This window comes from Marmota marmota, unplaced genomic scaffold (genome assembly GCF_001458135.2).
Source record: "Marmota marmota marmota unplaced genomic scaffold, marMar, whole genome shotgun sequence".
In the NCBI taxonomy this organism is placed as follows: Eukaryota; Metazoa; Chordata; class Mammalia; order Rodentia; family Sciuridae; genus Marmota; species Marmota marmota.
The window spans coordinates 49,377,279-49,402,552 of NW_025999853.1; the positions used below are offsets into that span (position 1 = coordinate 49,377,279).

The 25,274-nt window shown below is 40.8% G+C and overlaps 2 protein-coding genes and 1 non-coding gene across 5 annotated transcripts in view; 2 read left to right on the forward strand and 1 right to left on the reverse strand.

Annotated features, from left to right (window-relative positions):
- Cs (citrate synthase) overlaps positions 1-20,144 on the forward strand; it is a 22,053-nt gene extending 1,909 nt beyond the window's left edge. For both annotated transcript variants that reach the window (XM_015483213.2, XM_015483214.2), the window contains exons 2-11: positions 4,684-4,734; positions 5,941-6,048; positions 6,822-6,887; positions 7,233-7,364; positions 7,558-7,746; positions 16,252-16,451; positions 17,365-17,494; positions 17,611-17,712; positions 18,078-18,287; positions 18,598-20,144. In XM_015483213.2, coding sequence (XP_015338699.1) covers positions 4,684-4,734; positions 5,941-6,048; positions 6,822-6,887; positions 7,233-7,364; positions 7,558-7,746; positions 16,252-16,451; positions 17,365-17,494; positions 17,611-17,712; positions 18,078-18,287; positions 18,598-18,768 — 1,359 coding nt within the window. In that variant the 3' untranslated portion in view covers positions 18,769-20,144. The remainder of the gene's footprint in view (positions 1-4,683; positions 4,735-5,940; positions 6,049-6,821; positions 6,888-7,232; positions 7,365-7,557; positions 7,747-16,251; positions 16,452-17,364; positions 17,495-17,610; positions 17,713-18,077; positions 18,288-18,597) is intronic.
- Trnag-ccc lies at positions 16,764-16,843 on the forward strand. The gene has a single exon. It is a non-coding gene; the product is annotated as a tRNA-Gly (tRNA).
- Positions 20,145-20,947: 803 nt separating the features above from the next.
- Positions 20,948-24,899, reverse strand: Coq10a (coenzyme Q10A). Of its 2 annotated transcripts, XM_015483215.2 has the most exons (5): positions 24,544-24,896; positions 23,847-23,993; positions 22,591-22,783; positions 22,069-22,170; positions 20,948-21,772 (listed from the first exon to the last, which is right to left on the reverse strand). In XM_015483215.2, exons 1-5 carry the CDS (start codon positions 24,675-24,677, stop codon positions 21,605-21,607), a joined length of 744 nt encoding a protein of 247 aa, XP_015338701.1. In that variant the 5' UTR covers positions 24,678-24,896; the 3' UTR covers positions 20,948-21,604. The 2 variants fall into 2 exon arrangements, with proteins under 2 accessions (XP_015338701.1, XP_048663322.1); XM_048807365.1 differs by lacking the exon at positions 23,847-23,993 and having other exon boundaries at positions 24,544-24,899.
- Positions 24,900-25,274: the final 375 nt, after the last annotated feature.

Sequence of the window (25,274 nt, forward strand, 5' to 3'; positions counted from 1 at the left end):
TTTTTTTTTAATCTTTATTTTGTTTTTATGTGGTGCTGAGAATCTAACCCAGTGCCTCACGAATGCTAGGCAAGCGCTCTACCACTTGAGCCACATCCCCACCCCGGTAGACTTGAACTCTTGAACTTGCCATCCTCCTGCTGCATCCTCTTGAATAGCTAAGATTATAGGTGAGCACCACCACACTCTTGCTTAAATACCAAGATTTTTTTAAAAACATTTCTTTTTTTTCTTTTTTTTAATATCATTTTTTTTTATTGTTGTTTCTGTTTTATGTGGTGATGGGGATTGAACTCAGGGCCTCATGCTTCTTAGGCAGATACTTTACCACTGAGCTACTCCCCAGCCTCAAATAGCAAGATTTTTAAGTACTTTTATATGCATGCTTCTTAAAACCTTAGAATCAAGACTGTAAGCTAAGTAGTTTTATGTTAAATATGGAAATAGAATGGGTAACAGTAATTGATTTGCTTTGGATATCTCAGTTATTTAGTAAAGGATCTGGGACTAGAACCCAGATTTCCTAACTCCTGTACTCTACATCCTTAAAATTGTTCTAACATGAATTTTTTCTACTCTAGCATTTAAGCAGTTCTCCAGAGAGAGAGAGAATGCCAATAAAGAGTGTGTGTGTGTATGTGTACTTACTTAATCCTTAGTCCTTTGAGGTGGGTACTATTGTAGTTCCTGTTTTACACAAGCTCTTTACAAACCAGCATTGCTTTGCACATTGGAGATCTGGCTAAGAAGTATTGCTGATGTGGGATTAGGGAACTTTTGAGATCAGCTCTTTTTAGGTTGTTCCTAAAGCTCCTCATTAAATAGCAAAGAAGCTATCTATAAAGGAAATTAAGACTGCTACTTTATTTTATTTGTTTATTTTTATGTGGTGCCGGGGTTCAAACCCAGTGCCTCACACAAGTTAGGCAAGCGTTCTACCACTGAGCCATAACCCTGGTCCACCCCCAACCGTTTCTTAAAGTAGCATTCATACGGATAGAATTGAGAGGTGGATGTAACTAAGTAGCAGTTGTGATATATTTGATTTCTTTTAAATGTTGTAGTGTTCTTATAGCCTTAAGTGACCTTCCCTTTTTTTTTTTTTCTGATTACTTCTTTTTGTTTTAAATATTAAGTGAAAGGAACTGGGCATAGTGGTGTACACCTATAATCCTAGCCTCAGGAGGCTGAAGCAGGAGGATCACAATTCAAAACCAGCCCCAGCAATTTAGTGAGGCCCTAAGCAACTCAGTGAGACCCTGTCTCTAAATAAATTTTTTTTTTTTTTAAGAGAGAGAGAGAATTTTTTAATATTTATTTTTCAGTTCTCGGTAGACACAACATCTTTGTTTGTATGTGGTGCTGAGGATCGAACCTGGGCCGCATGCATGCCAGGCGAGTGTGCTACCGCTTGAGCCACATCCCCAGCCCTCTAAATAAAATATTTTAAAAAGGGCTGGGCATGTGGTTCAGTGGTTAAGCACCACTGGGTTCAATCCTCAGTACCAAAGAAAAAGAAAAGGCAACTCATTCAGCAGGTTAATAGTTCTGTCTCAGAGAAAAAATGACCTGTTTTTTGTTTTATGTTCATATTTATGTAAGAAAGACCTCAATCTTAAAATTGCATTTCATCTTAAGATTTGGGCTCTGATTCTATCACAAATTTGAATAGTTTTGGTTGGTGTATTTATTTTTTCCTAAGACTTAACCTTAAGCTAGGTTTTTTTTATTGTTGTTTGTTTTGTTTTTAGGGACTCACTCAATTGCTGAGGCTAGTTTTGAATCTCTGTTCCTCCTGTCTTAAAGCTTCCAGAGCTGCTGGGATTAGAAGTGTACCATGCCCTGCTTAAACTAGTTTTGTAATTTTTTCTCTTGCCAGCGAAGAAGCAGCTAGCCATTATAGGAACTTTTTAAGATGGTTTAGATGTGGAAAATTATCATTATAGACAGATTTCAAGCTCTTTTTTTTTTAATTTAATTGATTTTATTTTTTTAAAATACATTACAGCAGAATGCATTACAATTCTTATTACACAATATACCACAGTTTTTCATATCTCTGTATATAAAGTAGATTGACACCCAATTCGTGTTTTCATACATGTACTTTGGATAATGATGTCCATCACATTCCACTTTTTTTTTTTTTTTTTTTTTTTGGCAGTACTAGGTATTGAACCCAGGGCCTCTTGCATGGTAGGCAAGTGGTCTACCACTGAGTTACATCCCCAATTTTAAAATAAAATAAAATTTTATTTTATTTGGAGACATTAAGTTGCTAAATTGCCCAGGCTGGCCTTGAATTTATGATCTTCCTGCCTTGGTCTCCCGAATGGCTAGGATTACAGGCATGTGCCACTGTGCCTGGCTTCAACTTTTTTCTTCTATTAGATGATCTGTTCCCTGTATCTTCTGTAAAACAAAACCACCACAGCAAAGAACTTCCCATAATTAAAAGGTCTGATGTGAACTGGATGCTGAAGCAGAAGGATTACAAATTTGAGACCAGCCTGGGCAATGAAGACTCTGTCTTCAAAATAAAAAATAAAAAGGACTGCAGATATAGCTCAGTGGTAAAAGCACCCCTGAGTCAAACCCTAGTATCACCAAAAAAAAAAAAAAAGATCTGATGTGATCTCTGGGAAATGAGACCTCTATAATTATGGGATCCTGGAGCATGGAATAGCTTGTAGTAGATTAGCCCTATGGAATAATAAACTCATTTACATGTTTTCTATTTGGTGACTAGTAACATAAAGCAAAGTTATTTCTTTAGTACTAGGTCCATCTTCCCTATTTGCCATATAGGTATAGGGGGCTAAAATTCTGTTTGTGCTCTCTCCTTCTTGCCATAGAGACTTTTTTCCTACCTCAGTGTCAGGATTAAATCTAGGACCTCTCACATGCTAGACAAACAAGCATTTTACCATTGAGCTACACTCAGCGCTAGAGGAGACTCTTTAGGAAGTTGTTAAAAGGAGTTAAAGACAGTCTTAGCTAATAAGTTAAGATGTTCCCCCTTTGCTTTATAGACACACTAGATTGCCATTTGCTCTTTGACTTTAGCTTTGGATTGATTATTTGTGTATGTGTGTATGTCTTACTGTACTAAGGATTAAACCCATGGCCTGGCACATGCTGGGCAAGCCCTCTTAACACTGAGCAACTTTCTAAACCCTGGATTGATTCTTTTGGACACAGGATTTTTTAAAAATTCTTTTTTACTAAATTCTGAAAAACCCTAGGCCTTACTAAAGCTACATGACTATGGTGATTTATGTAGTAACTAATAATTTTCAATACAGCCAAACAGGAGTGAAATGGTTACTAGAAAAGGTGTCTCTGGTCTTTTGACAAAAGGAACAAAGGTATAGATTTGCTCCAAATTAGTTTACTTGTACATGTATATGTGTATGTGATCTTTTAGTTTGTGAAGTATTTTTACATTGTTGTAATTTAGTTATTACAAGACAATCCAGTATGTTATGGCATGGGTATTAGTGCTATTTTATAGATAAGGAAACTGAGACTTGCTTGGACTATCTCATTTTATCTTCAGAATAACCTAGTGCAGAAAACTTAATCGCCCTGTCTAAGGCCCTAGTCCTAGTTAGTAGTATAATTGGTTGTTTTATTTCAAAGTTGGTTTTGAACTTCTGTTGCAACTCAACAGTCTTCTCATAGAGAGTACTTTTTCCTTGAGGATGAAACTGTGTCTCAGCATAGGAGAGAATATAAACTATATTATTTATCTCTGTAATGAAAGATAACTTTCTTAGGTCTCAGAACCATCTTTGGTTAGTTTTCCTGAAGTGTATCTTGAAAAATTCTTTTAGTACAGGTGTGTAGGTGATAAACCCTCACTTTTTGCTTATCTGAAAATGTCTTTATTTCATCCTATTAAGTCATAACCACCATCACCACTACACACACACCTCTTACTACCCCTATTTGTAGCTTAATAATTATTTTCTTTTGACACCTTTAGAAAAGTTTCCTAGTTTCCGTTGCCTTTCTTTTTTTTTTTTTTTTTTTTGGTACTGAGGATTGAATTCAGGGGGCACTCAACCCCTGAGCCACATCCCCAGCTCTATTCTGTATTTTATTTAGAGACACTGAGTTGCTTAGCACCTTGCTTTTGAACTAATGATCCACCTGCCTCAGCCTCCTGAGCCACTGGAATTATAGGCGTGCGCCAGCATGGCTTGGCTTCCATTGCCTTTTCTAAGTAGTCTTCTCTGTGCTTTTTCCAAGAGGGTTAGAACTTTGCCTGTGGGCTGTTTTAGACTAGAGAGATTGAATGCTGCTGGAAGACTAGGTACTGGAAAGGTCTTACCAGCAGCCTTGAGTTCTTGGTTAGTTTCTTCATTTGTTTTCCTTGGGGCCATTCAGAATTCGGACATTTAGAATGGGATGGGCTAGACAGTCTAACAGCTACACGTCCCTGGATCCCAGATGATGAGAAAAGAGACTTGTCAAGAAATGCTAATGAATCTGTGCTACTGCTGCCTCCATACTGGTAACTCCTTCCCAAGCTGTTTGTGGTCTTATACAGCTTTCATATGTCATACTGTCTGAAGAGGTTCAGATGAAGAGAGAGCGATTGAGTCACTAACTCCTTGTTAATACAAAGGAGAGAATAGTATTACATAAGGATTTTTTTTTTTCTTTTTTTCTTTGCAGAATGCATCCTGTCTTGTTCTTGCAGCCCGGCATGCCAGTACTTCTACCACGGTAAGGCTTGAAAAAGAAAGCCAAAAATCACTTACTACTTGGGGTAGTCTTACTCTTGGATAGTATGGGACAACCACCTAGCCTCTTATTATCTTGAGTTTCGTGGAAGTATCTACTATTATTACTATTATTACCATGTAAAAGATAATTTACTCAATGATATAGTAAGATGGGAATAGCAAATATTTTTACCTACGATTTTTAAGTTTTTAGATTATAAAATATAGTTTTGTTTTGTTTTTCTTTTTTGGTGGTGCTATGATTCAAACTGAGGACATTACACATTAGACAAGAATTTATCATTAAGCTTCATCCTCAGCCCTCTACATGATATAAAAGTTACCATTTATTTATTTATTTTATTTTATTTTTAAATATTTTGCTTTCAGTTGTAGTTGGACACAATACCTTTATTTTATTTATTTATTTTTATGTGGTGCTGAGGATCGAACCCAGCGCCTCACTCATGCCAGAGGAGCACTCTACATCTGAGCCACAACCCCAGCCCCCCAAAATTGTATTTTAATCTGTTAATCTTCCCACCACCACCACCAGGGATTGAACCCAGGGGCTCTTAACCCATGAGCTACATTCCTTTTTATTATTTTTATTTTTTTATTATTATTATTCTGTGTGTGTGTGTGGTGCCGGGGATTGAACCCAGGGACTTGTGTATGTGAGGCAAGCACTCTGCCAACTGAGCTATATCCCTAGCCTCTGTTTGTTTTTATCTTGAAACAGGGTGTTGCTAAGTTTCTTAGGGCCTTGCTAAGTCGCTGAGGCTAGACGCAAACTTGCAATCCTCCTGCCCAGCTTTCTGAATTGCTGAGATTACAAGTGTGCCTTTATTTATTTTTATGTGGTGCTAAGGATCGAACCCAGTGCCTCATGCATGCTAAGCAAGCGCTCTACCTTATTTATTTATTTTAATCACTTTTAAATGTATAGTTCAGTGGTAGTAAGTGCATCCATATTATTGTGAGCCATCTATCTCTAGAACTTTCATCTTTCTTAATTGAAACTCCCCATTAAACAATATCTTTCTATTCCTTGCTCCCTCTGCCTAATTCTTTTACCCTCATCTGTACAGAGTGGTTGACCAGACGTTCCTGGCAGATAAAGCCAGATACTAAAAAGTAGTCTTCACATATGTACTTTGCAGGAAGTCTCAAACATTTACCTTAACCCTTCTGTTTCTCTTTGTAGAATTTGAAAGACATATTGGCCAACCTGATACCTAAGGAGCAGGCCAGAATTAAGGCATTCAGGCAGCAACATGGCAAGACAGTGGTGGGCCAAATTACTGTGGACATGGTAAGGCTTAGCAGGTCTTGGCTGGGAAAAGTAACCTGTTTTGTGCTTCAACAAAAGTACTACCATTCTCTTTGCTGATTATTTAAAAGTATTCTGTGCTGTATAAGGAAATGTTTGGGCTTATGGTGTTCACTAGAGGTTAGCTTGTTCTCTTCTACATATTTAATAATTGAACCTAACTAATTCATCTAGGGGAGGGATGAATACAGTTTCTGGTCCTGTTTCCAATCCCTCAGCCTTTGGAACTAGAATGCTCTCTGTCTTTGAGTTCATACTGTACCAACCATCTAGTTAAACCATAATAGGTCCTCTAGGAGAGCTTTAGGAGGATAACTTCCCTAGCCTTAAGAGTTTGAGCAGCTCATCTAATAATTTTATATAGTCTTTAGCTATTGTTCTGATTTCCCTTTCCCTATAATACATCTCATTCTTTTTACTTTAGTTGAGGGTCTAAGGGAGGTTAAGAATGGGGTAGGAGAAAAAATACAATAAGAAAAGGAAGCAGTAGGGGTTGGGTTGTCTACAACTTAAAAAATTTTTTAAAAGGAAGCAGTAGAAGCAGAAACATTAAGGAAAGATAATAATTTCTTAGCTTAAAATTTTCATTTCCAATATAAGCAGTCTTTGAAAAATCCTTCAGTAAGTTAACTCCCCAGAAATTTTCTTCCCCCTTAGAAGTTAAAGAATAAATTTTGTTTCCCAGGTTCTATAAAACTTGAACAAGCTCTAGACTGAATCATTCTGACTACTGGTCGTTATCCTCTTTTCTCTAGATGTATGGTGGCATGAGAGGCATGAAGGGACTTGTATATGAAACATCAGTTCTTGATCCCGATGAGGTAAGACACTGTCGTGTCAATCACTGATAATCATTGAATTTACTGACCATACAGACCAGTTTGCAAACTAAACCACCAAACTGTGGATTAGATAATGAGGAAACAGCACAGAGCACCTGTTTTCGTATTTTAAAAGTTAGAGAATATGGAATAACTAAAGAATAAGTTTACCTTTTAATGTATCAAAATAGAAAATAAAAGTTCAAAAGCAATAATAATATATGAAGATTTAAGCTTTGAAAGTTATGTTCTAACTTGTTAAATGTCTGATATGAATAGGTCAGGTCAGTTATTTTACTTATAGCTGAAAAACTTGAATTGTAATTATCACTCTTCTCCATCAAGGGCATCCGATTCAGAGGCCATAGTATCCCTGAATGCCAGAAATTACTGCCTAAGGCTAAGGGGGGGGAAGAACCCCTTCCTGAGGGCTTATTTTGGCTGCTGGTAACTGGACAGATCCCAACAGAGGAACAGGTAAAGCAGAAAGAAATTGGCCCTTCTTTATTCCCATTCTTTGCCTTTCTGTATCTTAGACATTTAATACTGACTGGACTGTGGGTCGTAGTTTATAGAGATATAGAGTGAGGGGAAGAAGTTAGCAGAGTTCTGCTATGTAAGTGGATTGTGTTGAACATTCTTGGATTTTCTATATATTCTTTTCCCACAGGTATCTTGGCTTTCAAAGGAGTGGGCAAAGCGGGCAGCTCTGCCTTCTCATGTGGTCACCATGCTGGACAACTTTCCCACCAACCTGCACCCCATGTCTCAACTCAGTGCAGCCATTACTGCCCTCAATAGTGAAAGTAACTTTGCCCGGGCATATGCAGAGGGTATTAACCGTACCAAGTACTGGGAGGTAAGAAATTTAGGCTGAGTGATGGTTTGTGACAAGAATTCAAAGGAGTTGAATGTGAAGGAAGAAAAGGTAATATAGAATCTTTAGAGGATTTCTTCTCTGATTAATGGAAGAAATGTAACAAAGTTTCAGGGCCTGGGGGTGTAAATCAGTATTAGAATACATGCTTAGCATGTTGGAGACTATAGGTTTAATCCTAGCACCAAAAAGAAAACAACCATGCACAGTGAATCATGCCTGTTATCCCAGTTTCTCTGAAGGCTAAGGTAGCAATTGAAAGTTTGAGGTCAGCCCAGGCAACTTAGTGAGACTCTCTCAAAACAAAAAGATCTGGTAATATAGGTTAGTGTTAAAATACCCCTGGGTTGAATTCCCACCCCAGTACTACAAAAAAAATAAAAAGATGATTTTACTTTAGGCTTGCCTTGTTTGTTGTTGAGATTATGAAGATAAATAGAGCATGGATTATATCACCAATGGTTTGGCTGTTGATATACATGTAAAAAATAGACTATAATTCCATATCTTGCTGTAAGATTTTCAAATTATAATCTTGCTACACAGGACTATTGCAATATTAAAAAGTATGTTACATAACTAAAGGGTTTCTGAGGAGGATTTCACAGAGCACTCTCACCTAACTTCTGAGGCCCACTTCTCCCTCTTCAAATCAGGAGAACCTTGAGAAATCTAAAAAGTTAAGTGAATGACAGCTAAGTCAACTCTGGAATCTAATTCTATGAGCCATGTCTGGCTAGACCACCTAAGGTACCTGTCAGGAGTGGAAAGATGATTCATATCTTGGGAGTGGGATCTTGAAACATATAGCTTTATTTTCTAAAACTGAAATGTGACCTTAATAGTTAGAACTCTGTGGTTGGAGCAGGCTGTTGTGTCTTATCCCAATGCATAGTACATTACATGATTACTTTCATCCTCTTCCAATTACCCACATACTCACAAACACTGGGTAAAGTACAAATTATGTGGCTAGGTGTACAAGAGGACATCCCTTTTTTTTTTTTTTTTTTGTCAGAACTGGGGATTGAACCCAGAGTTTCACTTGTGCTAGGCAAGCTTTCTACCACTGAGCCGTATCTCCAGCCCTTTTTATTTTTTATTTTTTTTAAATATTTATTTATTTATTTTAGTTTTCGGTGGACACAACATCTTTGTTTGTATGTGGTGTTGAGGATCGAACCCGGGCCGCACGCATACCAGGCAAGCGCGCTACCGCTTGAGCCACATCCCCAGCCCCCTTTTTTTATTTTTTTTTAATTTGAGACAGTCTTGGTAGATTACCCAGCCTGGCTTAGAAGTTGCAATCCTGCCTCAGCTTCCTCAGTTATCTGGAATTATAGGCATGTGCTACCACATCCAGCTCCCATTTTCTTCTGTTTCTTAATTAGAAACATAGTATAGGGACAACAAAAATACCTTTTTACAATGCAGGTATACAAAATTATTTTTTTTAAATATTTATTTTTTAGTTAATGGTGGAGACAATATCTTTATTTTTATGTGGTGCTGAGGATCGAACCCAGAGTCTCACACATGCAGGCAAGCGCTCTACCTCTGAACCACAACCCCAGCCCCATACAAAATGATTTTTAACCTGAGATATCAATTACCAGGAAGGCCCTAAAGTGTTTATTTATGATGTAAGACAGAATAGCATGATACACTAGTCTTTTGAAACCCCTTTGGGGCCTGTTAAATCCTGCTTACTTCATTGATTGGTATTTATTTGCCAACTATGTATAGAAAATTTTGTCTATTATCTGGGCATCCTGGTACATGCCTTGTAGTCTCAGCTACTGGGGAGGCGAAAATGGGAGGATTAATTGAGCCTGGGAGTTCAACTAGCCTGAGAAACACATTGAGACACTGTCACCAAAGAAAAAAGAGAGAGAATTTTGTTTGCTGTTGGGAAAGGGGGGTGGTTTGAAATGGATATTAATGTTTTGAGGAGGGCAGATATCAGGGATTGAACCCAGGGGCACTTTGCCACTGAGCTACATCCCTAGGTCTATTTGGTATTTTATTTAGAAACAGGGTCTCACTGAGTTGCTTAGAGCCTGGCTTTTGCCAAGGCTGGCTTTGAACTCGCAATCCTCCTGTCTCCACCTCCTGAGCTGCTAGGATTACAGGCATGCCCCACCTTGCCTGGCTGAAATGGATTTTATTGATATATGGCTGGGGTTGTAGCTCAGTGATTGAGCACTTGCCTTGCATGCGTGAGACACTGGGTTCGCTCCTCAGCGCCACATAAAAATAAATAAATAAATACAGATAGATAAGATAAAGATGTTAAGTCCATCTACAAGTAAAAAAATAATTAAAAATATATATACATGCATGTATTTTTTACTTGTTGATGGACCTTGATTTGATTTTATTTGTTTTATATGCGGTGCTGAGAATTGAACCCACTGCCTCACACATGCCAGGCAAGTGCTCTACCACTGAGCTACAACCCAGCCCTTAAATGGATATTAATTTTCAGTTATCATTGGGGAGGTTGGGAAGGAATGACAAAAGATACAAACATTCATAACATCTTAAAGCTTGTTTTGTTTTTTTGGGTTTTTTTCTATTGGGGATTGAACCTAGGGGTGCTCTTTTACTGAGCCACATCTGCAACCTTTCTAATTTTTTTAAAAATTTTGAGACAGGATCTTGATAAGTTACCAAGACTGGCCTAAAACTTGCAATTCTCCTAATATATAATATAATCTCAGAGATTATAGGCATGTGCCACCATACCTGGCCACTTAAAGCATTTCTAAAACTACCTGTCAGCAGGTATAATAGATCATAAAATCTGTTGCTTTTTATTTTCTTTTAAAAAATATGTTCAGGGCTGGGGATGTGGCTCAAGCAGTAGTGCGCTCACCTGGCATGCGTGCGGCCTGGGTTCGATCCTCAGCACCACATACAAACAGAGATGTGTCCGCCGAAAACTAAAAAATAAATATTAAAAAAAAATTCTAAAAAAAAAATAATGTTCAGGTAACTTTTATCTCTGCAGGGCACTATAACATAAAAGATTAAATTAGGACTAAGTTCTACTCTAAAATTTGTCTTTTAGAAAGGCTTCCAGGGGCTGAGGATATGGCTCAAGTGGTAGCGCACTCGCCTGGCATGAGTGAGGCACTGGGTTCGATCCTCAGCACCACATAAAAATAAAATAAAGATATTGCACCCACCTAAAACTAAAAAAATAATAAATAAAAAATAAAATTAAAAAAAAAAAAAAGAAAGAAAGAAACGCTTCCAGGCTGGGTGCAATGTAGCTCAGTGGTAGAATGCCACTGGGTTTGGGACTGGGGATATAGCTCAGTTGGTAGAGTGCTTGCCTCGCATGCACAAAGCTCTGGGTTCAGTCCCTCGCACCACCAAAAAAGAAAAAAAGAATGCCATTGAGTTTGATTCAAAAAACTTCTTAAAATTCAGGACTTTACTGATCTTCTGGAGAAGGTTTATAAGCAATACTGATTTGTCCCCTTTATGACACAAAAATTAGCACCAGTAAGTGCTTTTGTTTAATAGTACATGATACTCTTTTGTTGCCTTATGTCTCTCTCAAAGATCAGACATGCCATTTTAATTCAGTGCTCTGTGTTGTCTAATTTTATAATGAGCTATTTAAGTAAAATAACATAATAATAACATAATATCATTGAGTTGCTACCTTTTTGTGGGGAGGGGAGGCAGATTTGAGGATTGATCCAAGGACCCTGCACATGCTGGGCAAGCGCTCTGCCACTGACCTCTAGCCCTAGCCTTTCATATTTTCTATTTTGAGGCATGGTCTCACTAAATTGCCCAGGCTGGCTTCAAACTTGTGATCCTCTTACCTTAACCTCCCAGGTTTCTGGGATTACCAATATGCACCACTATGCCCTGCTTACCTGATTATTTCTGATTAAAATTTTATACCAAGAAGTTTTTTAATGTATTTTTTTATTACATCAGAATGCATTATAATTCTTATTACACATATAGAGCACAATTTTTCATAGCTCTGTTTGTATACAAAGTATATTCACACCAATTCGTGACTTCATACACGTACTTTGGATAATAATGACCACCACATTCCACCATCATTTTTAACATAATGTATTTCTTTTCTTTTTTAGTTTTAGGTGGACACAATATCTTTTATTTTTATGTGATGCTAGGATCGAACCCAATGTCTTGCGCATGCCAGGCAAGCGCGCTACCACTTGAGCCACATCCCCAACCCATAATGTATTTCTTAAGAGCATGATCATCTTCTGGTAACACTTCCTCCATAATAGTTTCCATGATTTTAGATGAGTAGTATAATATATTGATTTGAAAGAATTTCACCAGCCTCTAAGTCTATTCTTTATTGACTTAATTTTCTCATGACAGGGAGATTTTCCTGATGCAACCAGCTGTTTAATTATGAAGTAGGTTTAAGTTGTTGGATTTAATAAAATTTGTGAAGCAGCTGATTTAAATTGTGCTAGTAATGCCACCTTTTGTAAGGTCTATGAATGTTATGTGGGTTTTGAAACTGCTTATAATAAAGTTGTAATCATTCTAACACCTGATAGCTACTGAAATCATGATAGATATGCTTAAGTGCTTTATATTCATATTTAACTTAATCCTTAGAATAACTGTGAGGTAGATGTTACTTAATCCCATCTTCTTATGGAACAGGAAAACTGGAGATTAGAGAAGTTAAGTAGCTTTCCCAAAGTCACACAACTAGTAAGTGGTGCAGACCAGATAGAATCTTTAGTTTGCTGGCTCTGGGATCTCCTTCTTCACTATTAATTCTGGCTGTCTTCTTTTTCTAAGTCTTGTGAATGAGAAATAGCTAAATGGAAGACTCTTGGCCAGAATTTTACTAGCACAAGTGGAGATGGTGGCTCTTGGTACCTCATGATCATTATGGTCAGTTTTGTTACCTTTATTCTAGACAGTTATGATGATGGCATATTTTAACATGTCTTTTCCAAAGCTTTATAGGATGAATAATGAATTAATGGACTGGGGGCATAACTCAGTGGTACTATGATAGCATAACCCACTCTAGGCCCTTGGTTCAATGTCCAGCCCCACAAGAAAAAAAGGCATGAGTTGGTAACAATTACCTAAATAACACCTCACTCTTAACTTATTAAAGAAATAAGCTGGGTGCCCAGAGGCTTGGGAGGCTGAAGCAGGAGGATCATGAGTTCAAACCAGCCTCAGCAACTTAGTGAGACCTTAAGCAACTCAGTGAGACCCTGTCTCTAAATAAAATATTTAAAAGGGTTGGGAATGTGGCTTAGTGGTTAAGCACCTCTGGGTTCAATCCCCATATCAAAAAAGAAAGAAAGAAGCTGGGTGCAGTGGTACATGCTTGTAACCAGGCTGAGGCTGAGGCAGGAGGATTGCCAAGTTCAAGGCCAGCCTCAGCACTTAGCAAGGCCCTAACCAACTAGCAAGACCCTGTCTCAAAAGGGAAGTTGGTGGTATCTTGACCATGATCTGCACAGGCAAGACAAACTGGGTTTAAACAGGCTGGCTGCAACCTTCAACTAAGAAAAAGGTGGCGAAAGATCACACAACACAGAAACAATTTTGGAATCAAGGGTAGGACGACGGCTCTTTGACCTTAAGGGTCAAGCTTCCATGCTGGAAAGAGAGCTTGAGCCCGCATTTCCTTTATTTTCTAGCAGGGACATCAGAGGCAGGGTAAGTTTTCAAGAATGAAGTCTTGCTTCTTGATGTCTTTTGGTCAGCAGATTGATTGACATCTTGGCAAGTCACACCCATCTCAGGTGCTGTGTGGGATCTTAGGCAGAGCTAGAGGTGGAGGCTCACCTGCATCATGCGATCAATCCCCTACAGGGAGTTTGCCAGTGCCAGACCTATCCCCTCATTTGGCTACTGTGCGCAATAGTCCACACACACACACAGCCCATGGATGGCTTGTGACAGTGGTAAACCCCTGGGTTCAGTCCCCAGTAGAAAGAAAGAAAGTGAGTGGAAGGAAAGAAGTAGGAGTTCTGTCAGATTTGTTTAGTATTTTAAAACTTCTTAAGGCCAGGAGAATAGCTTAGGGCTTACCTAGTATGCCAGGTTCAGTGTTTAACACACACACATACACACACAAAAAAAAACTTGTCCTTTTGCTAATGGAATTCGGAATTTCTTGGGGAAGATACAATTGAGACCACCGGTCTGGAACAAATAATTACCATCACAAAAAGAGAGGCTACCAGATACTGTATGCCTCCTAATAAATGAACACAACACTTTATGAAATAGTCTTATTAAAAATTGCACTTGAGAGGCTGGGGTGATGGCTTAATGGTAGAGCACTTGCCTCACATATGTGAGACACTGGGTTCGATCCTCGGCACCACATCAAAATAAATAAGTGAAATAAAGGTATTGTGTCCAACTATAACTAAAATAAATATTTTTTAAAATTTTTAAAAAGATAATTTAAAAAAATTTTTTTAAATGCACTTGAGCTGGTTGCAGTTATATATGCTTGTTATCCCAGCTAACTCAGGAGCCTAAGGTTACAAATTTGAGACCACCCTGGAAATTCAGTGAGACCCTGTCTGAAAATTCAGTGGTAGATAATACCCAGTACCCAAAAATTGTATTGAATAGCCCATGGTTGTAACTCAGTGGTAGAGTACTTGCCTGGCATGGATGAGACCCTTTATTTGATCCCCAGTTCTGCAAAATAAATAAAGTAGAGCAGAAGAGGGAGATTCAGACACATTCAATCAGTGTAAGGACTGATTCAAACAAATGAAAGTTGGAGGAACTTGATCAGGGAAATTTGAATATTGACAAGATATCTGATGACATTGAGGATTTATTTAAAAAATTAAGGTAGAATGATAGATTTCTGATTTTGGTTATAAGAAATCTTTATCTTTTAGAGGAGATATGTGGTGAGTTGTATTTTGTTTATTTGTTTGTTTTCTGGTGGTAGGGGTTGAACCCAAGGGCACTTAACTACTGAGCCACATCACATCCCTAGTTCTTTTCTTATTTTCCAATTTGAGATAGAGTCTCGCTGAGTTGCTTAGAGCCTTGTTAAATTGCTGAGACTGACTTTGAAATTTCGATCCTTCTGCTTTAGCCTCTCAAGCTGCTGGGATTACACAAGCGTGCACCACACACCTGGCCTAATTTTTAATTGAGACAGGGTCTCTCCAGTTGTTCAGGGCCTTGCCAAATTTTGAAATTGGCCTTAAATTTATGATCCTCCTGCCTAGAGTTGGGATTATAACATGAGCTTCAACATCCAGATTTTTTGGGTGGGAGAGTACTGGGGATTGAACCCACAAACTCTTAACCACTGAACTACATCCCCAGCCCTTTTTGTATTTTACTGAGACAAGGTCTCACTGACTTATTTAGGCCTTGCTAAATTGCTGAGGCTAGCTTTGAACTTGTGATCCTCCTGCCTCATCCTCCCAATCCACTGGGATTATAGGCATGCACCTCTGTGCCCAACCAGTTTTCGGAATTATTAAAATAAAGGGGGCCAAGGTTGTGGCTCAGTGGTAGAGCACTTGCCTAGCATGCATGAGGCATTGAGTTCGATCCCTGGCACCACATAAAAATAAATAAAGGTATTGTGTCCATCTAAAACTAAAATATATAAAGGGTTGGGGATAGGCCAGATGCAGTGGCGCACACATGCCTACAATCCCAGCGGCTCTGGAAATTGAGGCAGGACAATCAAGAGTTCAAAGCCAGGGCTGGGATTGTGGCTCAGCGGTAAAGTGCTCGTCTAGCACATGCCAGTTCCATCCTCAGCACCACATAAAAATAAATAAACAAAATAAAGGTATTGTGTCCAACTACTTCTAAAAAATAAATATTTTTTAAAAAAGAGTTCAAAGCCAGCCTCAGCAGTGGTGAGACACTAAGCAACTCAATGAGACCCTGTCTCTAAATAAATTACAGAATAGGCCTGGCAATGTGGCTCAGTGGTTGAGTGCCCCTGAGTTCAATTCCCTGGTACAAAAAAAGGGGGCAAGCTGGGTATACATCTCAGTGTTAAGAGTGCTTGCTTAGCATGAAAGGCCCTGTGTTTGATTCCCAGTACCAGAAAACAAAACAAAATAAATACCACAGTGTTGTAAGTCGTGTTAGAGTGATAATAGATCATAATTAAACATATTGGGGTTGAGTCCTGACTTTGGCGTGTAACTGAATACTGGGGGCTCGGTTCTGTCATCTGAAATGGTGGTTATTATAGTAAGAATTGGGAATAATGTTTTAATGTACATGAGAAACTATTACAAATCACTTAGTGTGGTGCCTGAGTCATAATAGCTTACTCAGTAAATATTTATTATTATTACTATTCCATACTTCAAAACATACTCAATATGTAACCACCAACCCAAATAGCCCATTCTCTAGAGAACAAATACTATCCCTACCTAATTCTTCTTTGCTAGTGGTAATTTTTTTCTTCTTCTTCTTTCTTTTTCTCATCAGTTAATATATGAAGATTGTATGGATCTCATCGCAAAACTACCTTGTGTTGCTGCAAAGATCTACCGGAATCTCTACCGGGAGGGCAGCAGTATTGGGGCCATTGACTCTAAGCTGGACTGGTCCCACAATTTCACCAACATGTTAGGCTATACTGATGCCCAGTTCACTGAGCTCATGCGTTTATACCTCACCATCCACAGGTGAGCTAGACTTGGCAACCATAGTCACCATATTCCTATATCAATAGGAAATTTTTTTGAAAGCTCTTGAATCTTGTCATTTTCTGGCTACAGATGGTCTGCATTAAGTAGATGGGAAAATGTTGTAAAGGATGATGCAAAACAAGAAAATGGCCTAGAATGGAAGGTTAAGTCCTAGGGAAATTACTACCAACCCTGCTAAGAATTAGATGGTGTTTCTGGGAAAAGGAACTAGCTGTAAACATTAAATGGTCCTTCAACTTTCCTGGAGCTCCCTCTTCTGGCCACTGTTATTAAAAGTGGGAGCCTAGGGCTGGGGAATATATAGCTCAGTTGGTAGAGTGTTTGCCTCCCGTGTATAAGGCCCTGGGTTCAATCCCCAGCCCCCAGCACCCAAAAAAAAAAAAAAAAATGGTGGGAGCCTGGGGCTGGGGATATAGCTCAGTTCGTAGAGTGCTTGCCTCACATGTACAAGGCCCCAGGTGCAATCCCCAGCACCACCAAAAAAAAAAAAAAATGGGAGCCTGGCATGGGATGTAGCTCAATGGTAATGTTTGCTTAGCACATTCAGAATCCTAGGTTCTATTCTCAGCACTAAGGCAGGGGGTTGTGGGGAGCTGGAGTGGTTGTGGTAGAATCAGGGAGCTGAGCACACAGACATCATCAACCAGTAACTCTTCAGCTCTGTAGCTTAGGGAACAAAAGCTGATGATGAGATTAGGGTGTCTTTTTATAAATGCTTAGGTATAATTGACTGGCTATAGGCTGGTGTGAGCCCATAAGTAAGTAAGATGTGACAAATAAATTATCAGCAAGGTCTATGTTTCTATAAGTTGGCAAAGATGTGTCAGGTGAAAAGTTAAGAGACTACATCTGTCTTTTCTCCCCTTGGCTCTCCCTTATTTTACCATAGTGACCATGAAGGTGGCAATGTAAGTGCCCATACCAGCCACTTGGTGGGCAGTGCGCTTTCAGACCCTTACCTGTCCTTTGCAGCAGCCATGAATGGGCTTGCAGGACCTCTACATGGACTGGCAAATCAGGTAAGATTATTTTCTTGCTCCAGGTTTTTCTTATCCCCATATCTGTTCCTCATCTTAGCATTTTCTCCTGACATATGTATTAACATTCCTTTTTTCCCCCAAACCTTAACCCACAGGAAGTACTTGTCTGGCTAACACAACTACAGAAGGAAGTTGGCAAAGATGTGTCAGATGAAAAGTTAAGAGACTACATCTGGAACACACTCAATTCGGGACGGGTAAGTTCCCAAGTTCTGTGTCCTGTAATTTGGAAGAATTAAGAAGGAAAAAAATGAGAGGGCCCCTAAATTAGACATGCATGTGCATAGTTCCCCATTTGACTACCCTAAAAAATTTTTTTTTAATTTTGTGGTTGTGGAGATTTAACCCCAGGGCACTCTACCTCTTAGCTACATCCTTAGCTTTTATTTCTTCAATTTTATTTTGAGACAGGGTATGACTACCGTACTAAGGCTGGCCTCCAACTTGCAATCCTCTTGCCTCAACCTTCTGAGTTGCTGGGATTACAGGTGTGCACCACCATGGTTAGATAAAAATGTCTACCTGAGGATACCAATCATCTTTTTTTCTTCACCCTATATAGGTTGTCCCAGGCTATGGTCATGCAGTTCTAAGGAAGACAGATCCACGATATTCCTGTCAGCGAGAGTTTGCTCTGAAACACCTACCCAATGACCCTATGTTCAAACTTGTTGCTCAGCTGTATAAGATTGTGCCCAATATCCTCTTGGAGCAGGGAAAGGCTAAGAATCCTTGGCCGAACGTAGATGCTCACAGTGGGGTGTTGCTCCAGGTGAGTCCTCCCTTTGCTGCTTTCCCTTTCATTGTACCATATTCTACTTTTCTCTGCTGTGTACACAGTCAACTCCCTCATCAAAACAGACTCTCCCCTCCTTCACAGAACCTTCTGACAGTTGTCTGTGGCAGGGGTGGGGGCTGGGGTTCTTTCTTTTCAGAATCGCAATTGCCATACCTCTGTTATTTCTATTTAAGACTGAGCCAAGTCCTTAGAGAACAAGGGGGAACAGACCTCATCACCCTAGACTTGTACATATCACTGCTTCTGGATCTATAACAAAACTTTTTTCTCTTCTGTCTTACAGTATTATGGCATGACGGAGATGAATTACTACACAGTCCTCTTTGGGGTGTCACGGGCACTGGGTGTATTGGCACAGCTCATCTGGAGCCGAGCCCTAGGCTTCCCTTTAGAAAGGCCCAAGTCCATGAGCACGGATGGTTTGATGAAGTTTGTGGACTCTAAGTCAGGGTAAAACTGGAGACTGGGGGGAAACTGACTACCGAAGATGAGGAAGCTTAAAAAAAGTATACTTTTGTTTTGTTTCAGGGGGCCCTTTAAAGATTTAAGATTAAATTGTATCTGAGGCACTGAAAATAACGTTTGACGTTAAAATATAAATTAAGACTTTAAAAGATGAAAAGTGACCCCTTCTTCCCTAACCAGTTCCCTTTCCTTCCTGGTACAAGTTGCCCATCAACTATAGGATAACCAGGACTAATGCATGTGGTATGGGTTAGGTTTGGCCCCCTACCTTCTCTGGAGTGAGAATATGACTCCACTTCCCTGAGTCAAAGCAAGTTGCAAAGAATCTGCAGTCACTCTGGAGTCTCTGCTTTTATCTGCCCAGCCCTCTGGGCCAGCAAGCCAGGACTCTTCCCCTTCTGTTTCCATAGGAATCATGTTGGATTATCAGCTATACCAAGCCCCATGGCCTTCTCCTATGTACACAAACACTTCCTAGCAAGACCTCTTGGTTAGCTAGACATACTGTGGCAATTTTTTTTTTAACGCTGCTAAGTGACCATAAAGGTGTGATATTTGTTGACAACTGATACCCAAAGTTTCTTTTTTAAAAAATTATCCCATTAAAATTAAGGTCTGGTAGGATTTTTTCCACTATTTTAATGCCTTCTTCCAGACTTTCTATACCTGCTATGCCTCAAGCTGAGGATGCTCTGGACCTTCCCTTCTTGTTCTCTACCAGAGACCTCTTTTAGCAGGTTTGTCAGATCTGTGGTCTTTTCCAGTCATTTGGCTTTATCAGTGCTTAATGTGAATTAAACTTTTTACTTCCACAGAACATAAGCCACTACAATGACTTCTTTTTCTCCTGTGTTAATACACTGTGGGGCATAGAACAATGGGCTCAGGAATGGCCAGTTCCTTTATGATCTGGTCCCAGGGGTACTAGCATTTCTTTTTGAACAGAGAAATTATTCAAGATTGGATATGACTTCCTTCAAGTATCAGGTCTTAGCGCTTGGGGCACTCAAAAGAGTAGTAGACCTTCCTCATCCTGTCACAAGAAAATGTTCCCTTATTTATCAATGTCTTTTCCTGCCCCATCCCAAGAGCTTGCAGTACAGTGTTTGTTTTAGAAGCCCCATTTGCACAGGTTTTCAGTGACTCAGAATGCTCTACTGCCTTTTCTTTGAGAAAGGATTGAGATACACTCCTGTTGTGCCCCTTTCTTCCCTCAAAACTCCTGCCTGTGTTTGTGTGGATCCCCAAACCCCAGAACCACGCTGTTGAGATGGACACACTGTAAACCCCTGGGTGACTCTCAAGTCATGATACAGACTTCAGGGTATTCTGTATAAAATAAAAAATAAATGTTTTTATTAATAATGTTTGAGCCTGCTAATAAGTCCTGGAAGAATCTTTATTATGATGAGGTAAGGAGTCTGACTAGCAAGATCCTAAACTTAACAAGTCCTAAGTTATCCTGTGCATCCTTTTTTTTTTTCCAGTGCTGAGAATCGAACCCAGTGCCTCACACATGCTAGGGAAGTGTTCTACCACTGAGCCACCACCCCAGCCCCAAAACTGCTTGAAGATAAAAGCAGTTTTGGTATTCAGAGGAAGGGCTTCCTGTGAGATTTCCAAAGGAGATTTCTGTCTCTCCTTACTGTTAGGAAGTTCTTTACCTTTAGCTCCCATCCTTTCTAATTTTGTTATAATGTGGAACATCCAAGGACTATAGCTGAGACCTAACAACTGCTTGTATGACTAATCCAAGAAGTGGTTTGGTCCACTGAGTGAAAGGAACAAATCATATATCAAGGACAAATGATCTAGGACTGCTAGTTAAAGGACCTGAACACTAGAGGGCTCTGGTATGTCCTGGAGTGCCAACTCTTAGCTTTCCTTAAGGCATTCCCCCAAATGACAAAGGGTGATCCTGAAGGCATCAGATATATGGAAAGTCTGAAACGAGATGATTCTGTTCTGGAGATTCCTCCTGCAACTGATCTGAAAAAGTCTATAAATAGGTAAGGGGGTGGGTACTAGATCCTGGCCTGTAGAATGTGCTACTATAGTTAGCAGGGACACTGTGTCCAAGAGGCCTTTTTACACCTTTACTCCCCCATCACTTTCTTCTACTCTGCTGTATCTGTTGTTTTCCCAAGAAACAATACAAAAAAGGCAAATTCACACTCAAAATTTATTGAAATTTTTATAAAAACTCAGGCCAAGTGGAGGAATATGGTACAACCAAAGAGTACAAGGATAGTTTTGTTCATTGCTTTTTTTTTTCCTCCTTGGCCCTATTGCTGTGATGGTGAGACAGCTCCTCACTCTGTTAGCCAGGCAGCATGGAAATATTCTTAAAACTGAGGCAATATGGATTTCAAGCTGGGAGCAGATTGCCTTTTTTCCTGAGAAATCTCAAGCCAGGCAAAAATTATATACCACCCAATATCACTATGCCAGAGGAAAAGTTTAATGTATTCAAGCCTTCAAGAAGTTGATCTCTTTCCCTGGTCAGATACTATGGTCTCCTGACAGGGCTCAGAGAACCACATAGTCCTGATCCTAATTCAGTGTGAAAAGGTTGCAGGCACATGGAGCTTTCAGAATAAACCTGACCCTTTCCTAGGCATGTGTCATTTCCATATTCATCCTCACTGCCTCCTCCCTCCCCCAACATTTCCAGTCAGTGTAGAGCCTAACTTCTGGGGAATTGAGAAGAACATTGTCATAAATAGTCCAGTCCAATCCTCAGACTGGAGCAGGAGCCAAGCCAAATAAATAAGAATTGGGTGGGAAGGGGGAGTAGAGGAGACGTTAGGGAACAATCTTTTGCGTCAAGTATGGTGCACCTCATGGAACATCAATTCACGGGGGATGGCTGTTTCTGGACCAAACTTGGTGGCTGCCCGGCGCTCGAAGGCAGCAACATTCTGTTTGACAACCTCATCAAAAAACATGGTGGCCAGCTGGGAGTGCAGCAGAGAACGAAATTCAAAGGAAATCTGGGAATGTGGAAGAGACAAATTCTTCAAATCCACATTAGGTTGTCCTTGGGCAAATGCAAGGATACTATTCCTCAGTGCCTTTATTCCCAGTCCCCTCCAGTTCTTTAAACCCTCTCAAGAGTCCTGACTTAGGACTGAAAAGAGTACAAGTCTATATAAACTCAGACTTGTGAAACCCATAAACTTGGCAAATGCTTAGTACTAAATATACTTAAAGAATAACCCTGTCACAGTACCTCAGCTCTGTTCTCACACTCAGTTTTAGACCTGGGCTGCAAAGCCTTCTGACTCACCGAAAAGTCCACAGTGCAGGTCCGGGGGTAGGCAGGAATACCAGGGCTAAATCGCCAAATAGTCTCTAAGTGGTTGAAGAGCTTGGCGTCAGTACAAACAGCCTAGAATAAGACAGCTAGTTAAGCCATATCACTATGTATAGGAGGCAATAAGATGGAATTAAAAGCCAATTTTCTTCTAATATTGAGGAAATACTTGATATGAGGTGATAAAGTCATTATGAGGAAAGCCAAAATATCCTTTTGTGTGTGTGTGTGTGTATCAGGGATTGAACTCAGGGACACTGGACCACTGAGCCACATCCCCAGTCCTATTGTATTTTATTTAGAGATAGGGCTCAATGAGTTGTTTAGTGCCTCACTTTTGCTGAGGCTGGCTTCAAACTTGGCGATCCTCCTGCCTCAGTCTCTTGAGCCACTGGGATGACAAGCTTATGCCACCGTACCCGGCTCCAAAATCGCCTTTAAATGTGAAAATGTTAAGAGAAAAAACCTGGTCAATCCCTCCCCAGCAGGCCTCACCTTGACCATGTGAGGTTTGACCATGGAAACTGCAGAGGTATAACGTTCCACTATAGGTGGAAATCCAACCTCCAACTGGGCCTTAAGGTGACCCTTACGGCTGGATACCACCAGAGACTTCTTACACCAAGGCACAAACTCGCGATACTCCTGGACGTTGGACACCACTTCAAACATTTCCTGCATTGAGTACCTAAGGGAAAAGGAATCAGAGAAGCCAAGAAATTGCCAGCTGGGCCAGGTTCCCCCTTGCCATTGCCCCTGAATTCATATCTTGCCCGCTAACCATACACCTTCAGGCATTAGAAATCTTAAGACTGGACAAATGGTTTTTCCAAAAGCAAACATGTACAAGTCCCCATGATGTTAATTTACCTTATGTTTTGTAAGTTGCAGAATGCTTTTACATTTATTATTATTATTATTACTATTGTTATTTTGGTGCTGAGGGTTACATTCATTATTTTTATCTTAGGAAAATTTTAGGGATAAGAGATGGTCAGTTTTACTGTTGATCTCACTAGGGTCAGATCCCAGTTCTACAACTTTCTTTCTTTCTTTCTTCTTTCTCTCTCTCTCTCTCTCTCTCTCTCTCTCTCTCTCTCTCTCTCTTTCTCTCCTCTTTCTCTCTTTCTTTCTTTCTTTCTTATTTATTTATTTAGAGGCAGGGTCTCCCTGAGTTGCTTAGGGCCTCCCTGAGTTGCTTAGGGCCTCCCTGAGTTGCTGAGGCTAGGTTTGAATTCACAATCCTCTTTCCTCAGCCTCCCAAGTCGCTGGGATTACAGGCATGCATCACTGTGCCCAGCTTCAGCTCTACAGCTTCCTAACAGTGTGACCCTAGGTAAATAACCTGTGTCTCCATTTTCTCATCAAGTACCTGATTCATAGGTTTGTTATGATAATTAAATGAGACATTTTATGTAAAATACCTAAGCAGCCTGGTTGCTACACTTGTATTGTGCTCGAAATACATTTTTAAAAAAGTTATCAGAGAAATAATACCCTCTCATCGTGTTATATTATATCCATATGGTCCAATTCTAGGCTTATTTCACTCAATGCTCATGCATAGCAACAAAAGAGGGAAATTGAGATTGGAAGGATGGAAGGGGAGAATAAAGGATCAGTAACATATCTGTGGAGTGGGGTGGCCAGAGGTGAATCTCGTCCACCATTGGTACATTTATTATATCCTGGACATGGTTATTTGGAAAGGAAGAGGGGTGGGGATATGCAGGTCAGAAGAGGATGCTCACCCCATGATCCTACGCTCTGAGTAAGCCTTTCGCTTGTTGGTGAAAGGGGCAGCAAAGCCCATGAAGGAACGACTGGGAGTTAAGCCAGTCTCAGCTGCAGAAACCTGGGCACCTCGGGGCAAGAGGAGGCTGTAGGGGATCAGAAACCTAAGGCCAATAAAAAGGGAGAGGCAGCGTCACAATCTTTTTTTGTATTCTTCAACCATTTCCAGGGGAAGGGGAAGAGGGGAACATCCCAGAGGAAGGTCGTCCAGACAAGCTTTCCCCCCCAGCACCTGCTGCAGCTCGCCTAGCTCCTTCGCCAGGCAGTCACGAGTGCGAAAGGTCTAGGGCGGTTGAGGACAGGACTAGGGTGGGGCTGGGAAAATGAGGGGTGCATGCGAAGCGCCAATTACCTCTGGGGCTACGCCATTGCTGAAAGCAAAACTCAGGGGCATCACTATCCCAAAGCCTCGCCCGACCCGTTATTGCCAGGGCATCCGCCTCGGCGAAGAATTGATTGGCACCCACCCAGAGCACTTTCCCTCGCATATAATTTGCAAAAGCATTCTCCAAAGTTCTACTTGAGCTTCCAGGGCACCACTACTGCCAGCCCCTACCGCGTCCGCATCCCAGGACTACCACCCTCCACCGATGAACTTCGGGGTGCTGGCGGAACCCCTTTCCTTGATAGCAGACGCCCTCACCTCCCTCTCACCTCATTGGTCGCAGCGGTCGCGGAGTGCCTGGGGGCGGGGCCGGGCGCGCGCCCTGGCGGATCGAGAAGCCGCCGCAGCTCTGGGCCATCGTGCGCGTCCCAGCTGGGAGCCGCCGCGCGCCCGCAGAGGCCATGCGCGCGACCCTTCCTGGCGCTCTGACGCCCGCTGCACCTCCTCACTCCAGAGCAGGAGTGGCAGAAAGGGCAACCCGGCTAGCTCAGCGCCCCGGAGCGCCGGGGTGGCGCGGGGCTTCGGCTCCTCTCGCCGTGCTTCCGCACGGGCCACCGGGTAGGCTAGAACTGAAGCCGTGACCGCAGCTCCCGGTACCCTCACGTCACGCCGTTGCCAGGGCTCGGGACCCGGAGAGGGAGGAAGGGAACAACGATGCCTGTCGGGAGATGTAGTTTCACACCTCTAGCGAGAAAGGGCATTGGGTGTGCGTTTGAGAGACAGCAGAGATGGCTCAGGGGAACGAGGTCACCAAGTAGAAATTTCTTGGCGAGTCTGTGGTCACAGGACCTAATACGTAGGCACCGAGACGACTTTGTGGCCGTGTCAACAGCAGATGTCTGTGAATCCTCTGAACGCCACTCTTATATCTTTATCATTCTGCCTTTATGTTAGAAGCTCTTTTCATCCTTGTGACCTTCACAGTGCCTGGTGCTATGCTTTATATCTTTGGAAAAAGAAATTAATGTTCCAAGCTCTGGTCTAAGACTACACAGTTTTC